This window comes from Octopus bimaculoides, chromosome 3 (assembly GCF_001194135.2).
Source record: "Octopus bimaculoides isolate UCB-OBI-ISO-001 chromosome 3, ASM119413v2, whole genome shotgun sequence".
In the NCBI taxonomy this organism is placed as follows: Eukaryota; Metazoa; Mollusca; class Cephalopoda; order Octopoda; family Octopodidae; genus Octopus; species Octopus bimaculoides.
In genome coordinates this window covers 159,070,118-159,086,257 of record NC_068983.1, presented here as the reverse complement: position 1 = coordinate 159,086,257, position 16,140 = coordinate 159,070,118, and the positions used below count along the sequence as shown (strand labels likewise).

The following is a 16,140-nucleotide window of genomic DNA, read 5'->3' as shown; positions in this document are numbered from 1 at the left end:
TATACATATATACGACAGGTTTCTTTCAGTTTCCGTCTACCAAATCCACTCACAAGGCTTTGGTCGGCCCAAGGTTATAGTAGAAGACATTCGCCCAAGATGCCACGCAGTGGGACTGAACCCGGAACCATGTGGTTGGTAAGCAGGCTACTTACCACACAGCCACTCCTGCGCCTATGCCATCTTTCCTCCTTATCTCTTTCTTCTTTCCATCTTTCCTTCCATCCTATCACTCTCTCTTCCTCTCTCTCTGGAAGCAGTGTTTGAGAGAAAGAGAGAGAGTGATAGAAGAAAACCAGAATTATAAGGAGCAAGTGGGTTACAGAGTGTAAGAATAATGGAAGAGAACCCAAACAATAGTGTAACCGAAGAGGGTCAAGGTGAAAAGAAGGAGATGGATGGATAAAAAGGCTAAAGACAAGGCTAGAAGAGAGCAAGTGATAGGAGGGGAAAGAGAGAGAAAGGGGAGTCATCATCATCATCATCATCACCATCGTTTAACGTCCGCTTTCCATGCTAGCATGGGTTGGACGATTTGACTGAGGACTGGTGGAACCCGAAGGCTACACCAGGCTCCAATCTGATTTGGCAGAGTTTCTACAGCTGGATGCCCTTCCTAAAGCCAACCACTCAGAGAGTGTAGTGGGTGCTTTTACGTGCCACCAGCACGAAGGCCAGTCAGGCGATACTGGCAACGGCCACGCTCGAAATGGTGTCTTTTATGTGCCACCCGCACAAGCCAGTCCAGGGGCACTGGCAACGATCTCGCTCGAAAATCCAAAAAGCCCAGTCAGGCAATTACACAACCGCAATGGTGATGTGATGGAAAACAAAAAAACATGCCTTTTTACACATCCAGTTAGGCAGACAAGAACAAATAAATAGAGACAATGCAAGGAAGAGGGAACAAGAGAACCTCTCTGGTATGAGTGGAATAGGTATTTGAAGACGATATAAGATAGAGTAATTTCTTTAGTGCTGTTATCAATGATAAAATACATCCAGTGTGCTTTTTAAAGCGGTTGATGATGGGAAAGGCAGCCAGCTGTAGAAGCCATATCAAAAGTTGAGTGTTTGAGGGAAAGTGATCTGTGACTCAGGTGAAAGGCACTAACTCCAAATAAGAACTGATTCAAACAATGATGAACTGTCCAACCAACACCAGCATGAAAAACCAAATGTGGAATGAAGACAGTGGTGGAGGTGACGCCAACGACAACAACAATGCTCGACAGATACTTGTACAATGAACAATTTATGGACCCTATTTGTCCAAGGAGATACGTGGACTGCTTCTAGATTTAATGAATTATGCCTCAAATTCAAAAATACCACACAAGTACATTGTATATTTCATGAACAATTTTATACTAGCACAGGGTACAGAGTAGAAACAGTTCTCAGTTCTACAGATGGATGCCCTTACTAAATGAGAAGAGAGGGAGTTTTTACAAGTGGAAGCTCTTCCTACAATAAATCACTCAGACATCAATTGCCAGGCAGTGGCAATCATGCTTATATATTTTGCCCAGGGGCATAGCACAATGGCTTTAACATAGTCCTGAACTCTTGACCAATACCAACTTTTACTTCATAGTGACTACTTCTTCTGCATGTGATAACAGTTCATTTCAAATATTCAATAATCTTTGCAAGTTACAACTTACTAATTGTGTGCTAGTCATGTGCTTATGAGAATATGAGAAATAAAATCTCATACGAAAGGTTTGTGTGAAGTTGTTATTGTACTCCAAGTCAATGCTGATTGAGCAATCTTATGGCAGGCAAGTAGCCAAATAAACGACTATGCACACCCCACAGACTTGTTGCAGTTACATAATGGCTCTGCTTTAGAACCATACTACATACTCAACATGCAATGATGACTAATATACTGAGTGGGGGAGGGCCAGTCTGGATACTGTTTATGTAAAGTTGACATTAGAAGTAATGTTGAAAATATCCACACCATGAAACATGGTAAATAATAGAAGATAAAACTAATGAAGTCCTGCAATGACTGAAGTACAATCATTAGATGTCTAATAGAATCCTGCAAAGCAAGCACTCAAGGCTAAGAAGAAAGGTGGGAAGAGGTTAATTGTAGACAGCTTGTTAGTAGTAGACAATTGCCAGAAGTGATATTTAATTCAAGGTGAAATTGGTACAAAAGAGTTAAACAGGAGAGAGGAAGATGATGATGATGATAGTACATAAAGAATGAGGAAAAGTTTATTTCTTAAACCTTATTCCACTCTCTTGACAGATAGAAAAACAATATGTTGATAATGCTCATAAGAGTTGTTTTGAGAATAATAATGATGAAGGGTATAAACCTGATGTTAATATCAAATACAAGTAACTTTCTGTAATAACTAATTGGTTCATAATTTGAAATGTAGGTAGGATTATAATCAAGTGCTAGACTTGAGGAAATTAGCAATATACAAAATAGCTCTTCTATTGCCATATTTCTGCTGAAATGCACAGCCTTTCATCATCATCATCACCATCATCGTTTAACGTCCGCTTTCCATGCTAGCATGGGTTGGACGATTTGACTGAGGACTGGTGAAACCGGATGGCAACACCAGGTTCCAATCTGATTTGGCAGAGTTTCTACAGCTGGATGCCCTTCCTAACGCCAACCGCTCAGAGAGTGTCACCTGCACGAAGGCCAGTCAGGCGATGATGAAGAATTTACCAAAACTAAGTCATTATCTAAGCTGGTATTTGGAACATAAATTAAAATAGAATTTTGATGGAATGTTTTAAATTAGATCATTTTAGAACAGGAAATTCGCATCACAGAACCTGGGCAGTATCAGGCAAGTTGGTAGAAAAAGGGTTAAAAAATGTTTACTACATTGCCTATTAAAATTGATTTTGCAATTAAATAACAATTAGCTTCAAACTCTAATTTGTATCAGAGATGGAGAAAATGAATATGTTAATAAGCAATCATTAAAGAGATATAATCAGTTATGAGAGAAAAGAAATATACTTTTAAAAATTAAAAAAATAAATAACACTGAACTGGTTTTGAGAAATGATTAAAAGTATACATTTGGTGCTGACCTTCTCACACTGTAGTACACACAGCTTTTATTCAAATGTCAAGAACTAGAGGATAAACTTTGTGGTAACATTATGTATGTTGAGGTTTTCCATAAGAATCACTTGACTCCTTAACAGAAGGCATTCGAGCGAGATCGTTGCCAGTGCTGATGGACTGGCTCCTGTGCAGGTGACACATAAAATACACCATTTCAAGCATGGCCGTTGCCAGTACCACCTGACTGGCCTTCACGCCGGTGGCACGTAAAAGCACCCACTACACTCTCAGAGTGGTTGGTGTTAGGAAGGGCATCCAGCTGTAGAAACTCTGCCAAATCAGATTGGAGCCTGGTGTCGCCTCCTGGTCCACCAGTCCTCAGTCAAATTGTCCAACCCATGCTAGCATGGAAAGCGGACATTAAACGACGATGATGATGATGATGATGAGACAGTTGAATATTTATTCAGTGACAGTCATCACAGATTAAGTTCAAATAATTGTTCATACTTTCTGGCATTTTTGCTAATGATTAGTTACCTTGAACTAACACTTAAGTATCATTAAAACATGCAATTCACTCCAAAACCTGTGTTTGTCAAAAAAAAAAAACTCGCAAAGCTATTTTAGGGTGTTGATAGATTTGTTGAGCTTCATGCAAAATCTGATACATATATATATTTGTTGAATCTATCAACCATAATAAAAATATAAAAGCTGTTCTAACATAATGTAACAAAACACCAAATAGCTCAACATGAGTATATAGCATTCAGCCTATTTCTAAATTGAATCAATAAATTATCTACCAATGATCATGAGCTGCATGTGCATTTCTAATGAACAGTATAAGCAAAGGACATGAAACCAAGAAACTTTCTGATAACATTACATGTACAAGAAGTGTTATAACACAATTAATTAGAAACCAAATTCACCTAGATGAGATGCACATCATCTTTTGTACCAAGAAAAAATACTATTATCAATGCCATCTTTGCAGATAGACAACTCCAAGAAAGGCACTTAACTGAAAGTAAACTCCTACATCTAGGATTCATTAACTTAGAGGTCTTTGCCATCTGGTGGTTACTAAGGAAATTAAGAGTAGATGAGTGGCTAAATAGATTTAGTGTGCAGGTAGGCGTACAACAAAACTGTTAGACCTCTCCTGTTTACTACAGTCCTCCAGGTCATAATGGCTATCGATGAAACTCCAACATGCTGCTAAGGCTTTGAAGTAAACTTTAGCGAAGACTAAAGTTTATTAAGCAAGAAATCTTCAACTGTCAGGAAAATGGTAGCACTCAACAAGCAGGAAAGAAGCAAAAAACAATTTCATACAGTGTTACTGCTGTATACCAGCGATTCATAAGTGTACTGGGATCACAAGCAGGCTGGCAGTTAAGGTAGACTTTACACATAGAAAAAAAATCACAGGAGCAGTTAACAATAACAACATGCATAAAATAAATCCTCACAATCAGCAGTTGATAGCTTTTGGAGGTAGGTTTTCTAAAAGTATAGTTCACTTAGAGTAAGAGCAAGGTGCAGAAAGATCAGGGAGCTATTATTTCAGCTAGTAATAAACAGATTGTATGATGCTTATGTATGAAGTGTAATACTGCAAAGTAGTAGTAAGACATGGGCTCTGAATGCTGAATATTTGTAATGACTGAGAAGAAATTAAACAAGTATGCCCCATTTCATGAATGACAGAGCACCAGTGAGCTGGATAAAAGAATCAGACATAGGATGCAAGAGAGAAGACTACACTGATAAATACATGTGGTGCATATGTAGAATGTTAGCTATATAGAGTACCAAGCATCTAAGACCGTGGAAGTGAGAGACATATGAAGACATGGGATGAAGCAGTAAAGACTGTGCTCAGGAAACAGGAACATCATAAAAGAGATGACAAGCAACTGTAGAGAGTGGTGAGACACTGAAGAAAATCCACACATTGAGGCATGCATGGAAAAGCAGCTGCACAAATGAACATGGTGGTGGCGGTGGTGGAGGACGCTGGGATGTGTAATATATCTATAGAGGCCTCTCAGCTATTATATTCCTGTTAAGCTTCCAACTACTGTTCTCTTCTTTACTCTCCCATCTGGCACTCACCTATCAACTGTGTTATGCTGCCTACGTAAAGAGAAATAGAATTTGATCTAGCTGTATTCAGTTCTTCCATCAACAACGTTTATCATCCTACTTCTCTTCCACCATTACTCCACTCTCTTCAGTCAAGAAGTTTGTGAAACAGGGTATGGCATGAAATCTGCCCATATCCAGTACCCCCAACTTAACAGAGGCCAGCCTTTCAAATTGATAGTATGGTAGACAAATTAATTAATGGTATGAGAGCAGGGAAAGCATAGAATCCATCAGGAATTACTGCTGGATACTTAAAATATCTGGCAGAGAAAGGAACAAGCTAGTTACCCACATAGTCAATCAGGTAGTACAAGATGTCGTACACAATCACTGGCATACTCCCATAAGGGCAAAGGAGATGCACTAGTAAGAAGAAATTACAGAGGTACTGAATTTTTAGATCAAGTTATGAAAGTTAACGAAAAAACCACAGCACAATTGATTAAAAGAAGAATTAGACAGGATGCAGTCAACATTAGGAAAGGCATCCAGCTATAGAAACCATGTCAAAACAGACAATTGGAGCCTGGACAGCTCCAGTCAAACCATCCAACCCATGCTGGCATGGGAAATGGACGTTGAACGACGGGGATGAGGAAGAGGTGGTGGTGGTGGTACAAATCAGCTTTGTACCAGTAAGAAGTATTACAGATGCTATATTGCTAATGAGAAAACTTCAGAAGTATTTAGCTAAGGGGACTAAGTCCAGTATACCTAGCATTCATGAAGCTGGATCTCTTAGTAACCAGTGATCAGTAATACCTTCCTCAGATCCCTCTGTAATCTGTTGGTTACTAAAGAAGCTAGCAGTGGAATGACTTGTAAAAGCTGTATAAGTCATTTCTCAGAAGTGCAATCAGCAAGGTGACAGTCAGAAATGAGCACAGCAACAAATATAGTGTACAAGCAGTGGCTGACCAAGACTCCATTCTTCTATTTATTATAATCCAGCAAGCCATAACAGAAGTATTTAAAACCAGCTGTCTGTGAGAACTCTAATGTGCTGATGATCTAGTTCACAGAATGCTTGAATAAATTAGTGCCTTCCATGAAAAAAAATCAACAATGAAAAAGACACATTACTGACTTTAGGTAAAGTGTTTGAAGCAAATTATCACTTAGAGTAAGTGAACACCTATGACAAATAAAAAACATCACACAAAACTTTCTTCTCTCCACAGGCGATATCCACCTTACATTTTTCTTTTACATGACATACCAATCACATTTTGTCCTTGAGAACTTCAAAAACAACACAACGGACTATTAGAAACATGTATACATCAATGTTTGCATAAATTGGTTATCTTTCTGAATATCAATAAATTGAAAAGCTGTGGTACCTATTTCAGGAGTATATAGGTATTGACATTAACTAAAACCACAGTATCTGTAGGTTATGATCTTTAGTTTTCCATCACATTATCTTTTAACCAAGACTTTAATTTCTCCATCACTTTCCCAGAATCATGAAGTAAAAAAAAAAATTGATTCACATATGTATAAAACATAGCAGACCATTCATTAAGTAAGGCTATATGAATCCTCTTTAAGATAAAAGTGTTCAAAAATTATCCAAACATATATAAATCAATCACTAATTAATACTATCAATCACATGTATACAAAAATAAACATTATTTACCTGCATCAATGAGGCTAATTTTTGAGTATTTTGCATGTAAGTCTGACTTCTCCATTTCAAATGCTGATACACCAGTATTCGGCCTAATTAATGAAAAGACATCAACATTAACAGGTTCATCAGTAAAAAGAAATAGAATAAAAAATGAATAAATATTTTTGAGAGTTACGAGCCTAGTCTAAAACAAGAAGCAGATCCATTGGAAAGTCAAGGGTAAATATATCATTACCAACATTTATACTCAATCTAGTCAACTGTACATAGGTACCTTGAGAAGTTTAGTTTATTACATTCTATTTACTTGTGGTAACTTAACCTTAGAGAAGACAACAGAGATATAATCACTCATGCCCAAAACAATTCAGTAGGTTATAGGCTTTGGGTGTAATTTAATAAATTAGTAAATAATTTACAACAGGTAATATTTTTAACTAATGTTCAGCGTAAAATGTTTTCCAGAAATATAAATGGCCCAAATTATTATTACCTTAAATTATGCCAAAAAGGATGTTTTGGATGTCAAGTAGAAAATTTGATGCTATGAAAGTAGATCATCAAAATAGCTCAAGAAAACTTCATAAAAAACATCCAGCTACTACGACTGCTAATATTATTGTAATTCTATGTTTCAATTTCAAAAATGGGTTAACATTTCAAGCAAAATGGAATACACACACAATATGGGCTATGTTGTTTAGAAACAGGCTCATCAGGTATTAAACAGATCATGTAATGGTTCACTAAGGAAGCAAAAGGATCAACTCACAAAATACATTAAAATTCTCTGAATCGCCAGAATGATTCTCTTACATGCTAGTTATGTTCATTCTGTTTCTATATTTTTTTTTTTTAAGTGCATTTCTCTCATAAAGCATGAGACTTGTTATATGGCAACAATGAAATAGCTGAAATAATTGTTATAGGACAGATTTAAACAGCAGTTAACTTCCTAAAACTGAATGAGTAAAGTTACATTAACTATCTTTTACTGTATGACACTTTACTACTAAATTACACACACACATTAATATCAGTTTTCATAGCCACCATTCTGAAAATATTATTAAGAAGATGATTGCAGAAATAAATTAACAAACCTGGCTACTTTGAAGATATTTTTAGAGTTGTCTTTGGAAAGTGCCAACAAACAGAGTTTACGACCAAATGGCTGACCCTTTGAAAGGTAAAAACCACCTTTGCCTTTGTGATTCTCATACATACTTAAAGCTTGCTCATATTTCATTCCTCGATCAACATTCAATACAACGAGCCTATAAAGAAAACAAAACTCCAATAGTTAGTAGCTATTAAATGAAGGAAACATTTGGATATAGTTAAAAAAAAATTACATGGATAGTATATAAAGACGAACAAAGGTCCAATGAATCATAGAGATCCATGAAAGGAAATAATAAAAACAATATTACTTTAAACTACAACTAAAACTGTTTTAGTTTACTTACCCCAGGGTATGTATTTAGACACTTTTAATTTCCCATCTACTTAATAAAATGTCAAGGTTTCTAGACAAAAAAGTTTTCAATGAAATCTACATTACCATATACTATTATCTTAGATCAAAAATGGTATATGTGTAGTTACAAATCCATGTATAAATTATCAGTGTATCTCCTTGTATTTCAACTTACAAATTGACAAACATAGATGACGTCAAGTAAATCCTACAAAGATACACTGATGAGAAAGATATTTCAAAAAAAAAATGTTGGATTCTGTGTGTGTGTGTGTGTGTGTGTGTGTGTGTGTGAGTGTGCAGGTGCTTGCACATGTGTACACACACTCTCTCAATCTGTTCTGAAAGCATTCTGAGACCATTCTTACAGAAGATTTCCTCATGCAACCTTTCTTACTAGTGGCCACAACTATTTTTTTTTCTCACTGGTCAATTAAAGATTGATAGATTCATTTGGTTTCATCTTGACCCTAAATGCTTAATCATTCCAATTCAGTTTTGCTTTATTTTTGTAGCATATGTTCTACTCGGAGAAAGGCGGGACAAGCTCTTAAAATTTCCAAATGACATACTTGCAGTACCAGCAATGACATAAAACAGCATACCTTATATTTTAGTATGTTAATTACATTAATTTATAAGATATAAATTACACGTTGTAAATCAATAATGAAGCAAAACATTGCCTACTTACTATCAAAAAAGAGTATTTTAAAATTGAGTTAAGTTGCAAATATTTCACTCTTAATAAGCCAATATAACTTTACTAAATCTCTATTTTCAATTGTTATTTAAAATTATCAAAAATTCCCTTTTTACAAAATCATCAATAAATAATTTTTTTGATCTCCTATAAACAGCTATATGATAGTTCCCATCCTCTTGCTGCAAAAATATAGAATTGCAGAGAAGCATTTTCTTAAAATATTGGGCAACTATTAGCTGCAAAAAAAAAATTGTACACAAATAGACAAAATGCTAATCTGAGGTAGAAAATACAAAATGTCTAGCATTACATTGTATCAGTCTGTTAACATCTGCTTTCTCATGCTAGTGTGGTTGTGTGCAAGTTGATATGCTAAGGGAAATAATCAGCGTAACCGAAGATAGTCAAGAGAGTTATAAGAGAAATTCAACTGTTAGCATGACGTGTCACATTGAAGGCAAACATTTCCGTGAAATAGAACAAACAGAATAAATTACTCAAGCAGTGAGAGGGAAGCGGCTAGTAATAGGAAAATTTCAAAACTAACTGCTGCATAAAGAAACTTTACGTTTGTTTGAGGTAATAGGATCAACCAAAATTCATTTGTAAAGTTACAAAACTTATAATTTTATTTAATGAAGAGTTGTGAAACATCAGAGTTTCTTCACCTCTCTTCTGTCTCTTTTTCTCTTCTTCACCCTTTCTGCATTTCTGTATACAAACATATGAGGTTTCTCGAGCGAGATGAGCGTGGCCGTTGCCAGTGCCGCCTGACTGACCTTCGTGCAGGTGACACATAAAAGCACCCACTACACTCTCTGAGTGGTTGGCGTTAGGAAGGGCATCCAGCTGTAGAAACTCTGCCAAATCAGATTGGAGTCTGGTGTAGCCATCTGGTTTCACCAGTCCTCAGTCAAATCGTCCAACCCATGCTAGCATGGAAAGCGGACGTTAAACGACGACGACGAAGTTAAGAAACATAGATGACTCACCTATTACAAGGTAAATGCTATGAAGAAACACTAAAGAGACAAAAGCTTCAAAGATACTCTGATAGGGTAGGAAAAAAGAATCTGTACCACACTGAATTTCAATGGACAGGTCTGGGTATGTGTTGCTGTTTGCTTCAATGTAAAGCTATATATAAAATACATCTGAACATGTAATGGAAGAATCCCTCAATATCTTCCATCATGATGTCATATTTGTTTTTACAAGAAAGGAAAATGACATAACTTCAAAGACCAACAATAGCAAGTAAACTGCCTATTTGAAGTCACTGTCAACATTTTCTTCATGCGTGTACATATATATATATATACACACACAGAATACAAAGCATAATATAAATTAATGAATGACAACAGGAGTTACGCAATCATCTTCATTAGCTTAAGCCAATACATTTTAATGGCTCCTAGGAAGCTATAAGATGTTGCAATGCTCTCAACTCTGAGAGCAATGCTTCAAACAATTTTCTTTTCCTTCTCTAAACCATGCTTAAAATATTTCTTTCTTCTCTTTTTGTTCTCCATTTGTCCCTACAAAACTTGTAGTGATGTACCTGCTCTTATCCTTTCCAACTTCTTATACAGAATGTCTCTCTCATTTTTTTCCCTTGACCAGTAATAAGTCCCTACTTCCTACCCTTAGTGACTATTTGTGTTCCCATCCCCACTTACCCCATAGCACAGTCATCCCATATACCTGATATATCTATTACCCCTGCACCAGATTCCTGCCAGCAACAGTAATAAAAATCATAGCAAACACATGTAACAACGGTACATTAAAAACAGCATCAGAACCTTTATCTACATATTTATTTTATTTATTGATGATAATTTAAATGGCACCTATTGGCACATATGCAGCAAGAGTTGGAGAATGAACGAATGATGGCAAATTAAACAAAAAGGAAAAAAGTAATCATGTATAAATCTACAAACTGCTGGCAAAGCATGGCCCAACTTTCCCATTGTTACTAATGCAATCAGACTAATGAACCAACAACCAAGCACCTTTACTATTGAAGACCCTCCCACCTACCTTTCTTGTAAGTTCCAAAACTTTAAGGCAGTAACTATAAACATGGGCATGATGAAAAATAGGCCTGGTGAGATTATGGAGATTTTAGAGCAGAGACAAGTGGATGTGTGCAGTGTGCAAGAGAAAAAGTTGGAAGGGATCTTCCTCATAGACAAGAGACTGCAATACAAATTCTTCTGAGTAATAGTGACAGAAGGGGTGAGAAAAGCATACTGCTGGCTGAGAAATGGATACATAAAGTAACTGAGGTACTCAGGTTGTCATCACCATCATCATCAATTAAGGTTCCTTTTTCCATGCTGGTATGGCTTGGACAGTTCAACAACAGATGAGCCAGAGCTGGAAGAAACGTTAGCACGTCGGACGAAATGCTTAGCGGTATTTCGTGAGGCCGTTACGTTCTGAGTTCAAATTCCGCCGAGGTTGACTTTGCCTTTCATCCTTTCGGGGTCGATAAATCAAGTACCAGTTACGAACTGGCGTCGATGTAATCGACTTAATCCCTTTGTCTGTCCTTGTTTGTCCCATCTGTGTGTAGCTCCTTGTGGGCAGTAAAGAAATAAGAACAGATGAGCCAGAGGGCTGCACCAGGATCGGTGCCTGCTTTGGCATGGTTTCTACAGCTGGATGTCCTTCCTAACATCAATCACTTCACAAAGAACTTTTTACTGCATGATAGAATAATTAAGTTGAGACTAATTTTTGACAATGCAATAGCAACATTTATCTCAGAATATGTTCCACAGGCAGGACTGCCAGAAGAAGAGAAAGACTGCTTCTGTGAAACCTTGGACAGACAATCTTAATAACTACTGACAGTGACCTAGTTATCATGGCTGGTGACATCAACAGATATGTCGGCCAGTGTGTCGGTAGCTTCTGCAACATATGGAAGTTATGGTTATGGTTCAAGAAATGAGGAGGGTGTAAAGTTCATGGAGTTCTGATCTAACAGTTTGCAATAGGCATTTCAAAAAACCAGTTGACTACCTCATCTCCAATCAATCTGGCAAACACAACAAATCTAGCAGATTACTTTCTCACCAGGAAATAGGACAGACAGTCTGTTGTAGGAATACCTATGTTTTATAGTTTTAGATGATTATCATCTTAAAGTGCAGTGAACTAAATGCCGTTAGTGCTTAAATGCATATGTCATAAGTTCAAATCGCAGGATTAACAACATAAATGTCTGACATGAATTATGAGAAATTAAGCCAACTATATCCCTCTTCAACTAAAATGTGGCCTTGTAAAACTATAAAAAATTATTATTTCAAATGATAAAAAGAAACTTACTTGGTCACAGTGTTTCCTTTGGTCAAATCTTTAAATACTTCTTTGGGTTCACCAACCATTTCTACTGAGCTGGCAGTAATGTCAAGTAGACCTTCATTGTATCTAAAAGTCAAAATAAACATTTGTTATCATCGAAGCAACATTTTCCTTAGTAAATCTGATCAATTAGCACTTGATCACTTTTTCACTCTTAACATGATCTTTACCAACCAACACAAAACAATGCAACCCACTTACATCAACAGCCTCTACTCTCAAACCCTCTGACACTTCTAGTCAGCTAATAAGTCACTAGTCAATTCTATGTTCATTACATAAGATGGTTGATAGGCTTCATCCTAAACCAATATCTGACAGTAAAGTAGATTACGTGTCTCTACATCTCTGACACAAATGAACTACATAACTGATAACTTTCAAGTGATCAATGAACAGTTATGGAAAGAACAACATACAAGGAAAGAACAATGACTGCAACACCGACAGAAAATCATGTACCTCACTCATTAAGAGGCATTCACCTACCATTAAAACACTTACAAAATGCCTAGAAAGTAAAAGTGTCTTTCCAAGTATCACAAAGTTAACAAGCTTCTTTACTTCCTAAAACGATAATTAACAACATTGTAGTAAGTGGTATCCTGCAGATAAAGCAACTACATGTGCTGGCCACTTGGTTTCCAATTCCAATTTGTATACACACAAAACATTTTCCAAACTCTCCAGTGAACATTTCATCTTAAAGAAATTGGTCCTAACATCATGTTATATGCTCCAAAAGGTTACCCTTATAAAAACAAATGGAAACTCTCTGACCATACAATGACAAACTGTCTGACCATGCAAACTTCTAGCATATAACTCCAACATCAGCAAAGTCTTTAGTATGTCAGATTGAGAATCTCATAAAGTTTCTTAACAGACTGTCTCTTTGCAGATATATGTTGATTGGGCTTACTTCAGCCCATTTTCTATCAACTGTGGAGTGTCCCTGAATTCAACAACATTTCCCTAATTTACTTCAGTAAATCAATGACCTGCTCACTGTTACTTAAAATCAAATATACTCATACACAGACCTAACATATTTCCATCCTCCACAACTTTTCACCTAAAAACATCATACACATGCAATCAAAACGAACATCCTTAAATGGGCATAATATACTGTCTTATATATATCAGCCATAGTTTTTTAATTCATTCTATTTTTTATATTTGTTTTCAAATAATGTTGACATTTTTCCCCATACTAAGTAAGGTTATCCCTTAATGTTCTAATAAAAGGGACATAACATTAGCTAACAAATGTTTGGCTTCCACACCAGCTATTATTTGTCTCAAATGTCAACTTACTTCAACATTTTCTCCTGTAATTTAACAACCTGCTCACGGTTATTTCAGCCTATCAACATTACTATAATCTTTTCAAATCAAACATTCCTAAGAACTCAAAATTGCATTCCCCTAAAACTATTTACTCATGCCTATTTTTTTTTTTTTTTCCTTCAATGAACTAATCTTCAAAATGTTTACTAAATAGTTGCCATATATGTGTGGCCAAATATCCAATTGAAGACGGTCTGAAATTGCAATAAGCACAGCTCCAACTCCTTCAGATAACCAAAACAAAAGGTTAATACTTATAACTTAAGGTCATATTGGGCAGATTGGAAGTTCTGCTTCTAGCAGCTGCCACTAGTCAACTCAACAATACATATAATAAATTTGACTCTAGTAAAATGGACTGAGTTCTATTATCAGTTAATGTAATGTCAGTCTAGCATTAACTCTTGATTATAAACCTTCAACAGGCCTACTTACATGAGAGAAGAGCTACATGTTCATTTGATTCCAGAAAACTTCAGATCTGATTTATAACATTACAAAGATTACCAGTAATAACCTTTTAATCTTACTGAACACAATAAACAAGACAAAGCCCATAGAAATATAAAGATCAGGTAATGGCTTTAATAATCAAACAATCAAAAAATAATGCCAAAATGTTTTACTGAAAGCCACATTGTAACTATGTTGTCGTCGTTTAACGTCCGCTTTCCATGCTAGCATGGGTTGGACGATTTGACTGAGGACTGGTGAAACCAGATGGCTACACCAGGCTCCAATCTGATTTGGCAGAGTTTCTACAGCTGGATGCCCTTCCTAATGCCAACCACTCAGAGAGTGTAGTGGGTGCTTTTACGTGTCACCCGCACGAAGGCTAGTCAAGCGGTACTGGCAACGGCCATGCTCAAAATGGCGCATTTCATGTGCCACCTGCACAAAAAAAAAAAAAAAAAAAAAAAAAAAAAAAAAAACGATTTCGTGTGTCGCCCACACATGAGCCAGTCCAGGGGAACCAGCAATGATCTTGCTCGAAAATCCTACAACGGCCCCGCACAAGAGCCAGTCCAGGGGCACTGGCAACGGTTTTAATAGAAAGTTAAGAAAGCTCAATAGAAAACAAAATAGATGAACTTTTATTCTATTAACTACTTTTACAGTCTCTCATCTCAAAATAATTTTATAAAATAGTCAATTTTGAATTAATTATTTAATTTTACAGCATTGCACAAAATTAAAAATGAAAGAAGCTTCTAGAAACAACAACCAACTCTTTCTTAAATCTAACCCTACCAATCAAATAAGTATACTGGAAAGAAACAAAAAAGGATGGTCACGGCTGAAACATATTTGATCATAAAATTGCTCAATCAGACCTAACCCACAAACCATTTGTGACACCAGTGATTTGCTAATCACTGTTTTTCTATATTAGTAGAAGCAAAATCTGTCTAAGCATGTGGTTGATAGTGGATACTTGCTACTAATGATGTGCAATGATGCAGAAAGCTGGATTTAGCAATTCCACCACCACTGCTAGGTGCTTTTCATCTACTACTGTTACAGTTCCATGCCTTTTAGCACTATACATCTATAAGAGATGCTTTCTCCAGGTAAATACTGCAATATTGTGACTTCGATAAGTATACGCTGTCTGAGTTAATACTGCTTCCACTGCTAATAACAAATTTTTACTAAAATATTTCTTCGTTAATATTTTTAAAAAAACATTTTACCCAGAAAACAAAAAGAAAATAATTAATCCCTAACAATTGCATAGTAGAAGACTGGATCTTCAATTCTGTTTGAGTCACATTCCAAGGAATGCTAAGAATACACGTTGAATAAGGCATGTCAAAAAATGTCTCAGGCACATAAAGACAAGATGAACAAGTTAAGTGAAATAACTCAACCTAGAATCAAATATCACAAACAGCTTTGTTGGAGCTTATCACAGCTGTGTAGCACATGTAAAATTACTCAAAAGATTCCAACACATGCTAGCATGGAAAGCAGACGTTAAATGACAATGATGATGATGCTTTCACTTCTCATTATACAACTTAACACACAAACTTTACTCACAGAAAGTGTTTCTCTTGTAATATTTTCCAATACTTATAAAGGGGATAGCCAACCCACTTATGCGTACCTTTCCTTCATTGGATACTAAACTCGGCTTGCGAAGGCCTGTTGGGGCAAGTGAAATCGAAATCGAAATTGTGATTGAGCCAAATTCGATGACTGGCACCTGTGCCAGTGGAGCGCTAAGAGCACCGTCCGAGCATGATCATTGCCAGAGCAGTTGTCTAGCTTCCATGCCAGTGGCACGTAAATAGCACCATTTGAGGGTGATCGTTACCAGGGTCGCCTTACTGGCACATGAACAAAACATTCGAGCGAGG

The 16,140-nt window shown here is 36.4% G+C and overlaps 1 protein-coding gene across 7 annotated transcripts in view; it reads right to left on the bottom strand.

Annotated features, from left to right (window-relative positions):
* Window positions 1–16,140, bottom strand: part of LOC106872350 (protein strawberry notch homolog 1) — a 176,382-nt gene that overhangs the window by 15,748 nt on the left and 144,494 nt on the right. For all 7 annotated transcript variants that reach the window (XM_052966646.1, XM_052966648.1, XM_052966647.1 and 4 more), the window contains 3 exons: window positions 12,389–12,490; window positions 7,958–8,131; window positions 6,861–6,943 (listed from right to left, as the gene is read on the bottom strand). In XM_052966646.1, coding sequence (XP_052822606.1) covers window positions 6,861–6,943; window positions 7,958–8,131; window positions 12,389–12,490 — 359 coding nt within the window. The remainder of the gene's footprint in view (window positions 1–6,860; window positions 6,944–7,957; window positions 8,132–12,388; window positions 12,491–16,140) is intronic.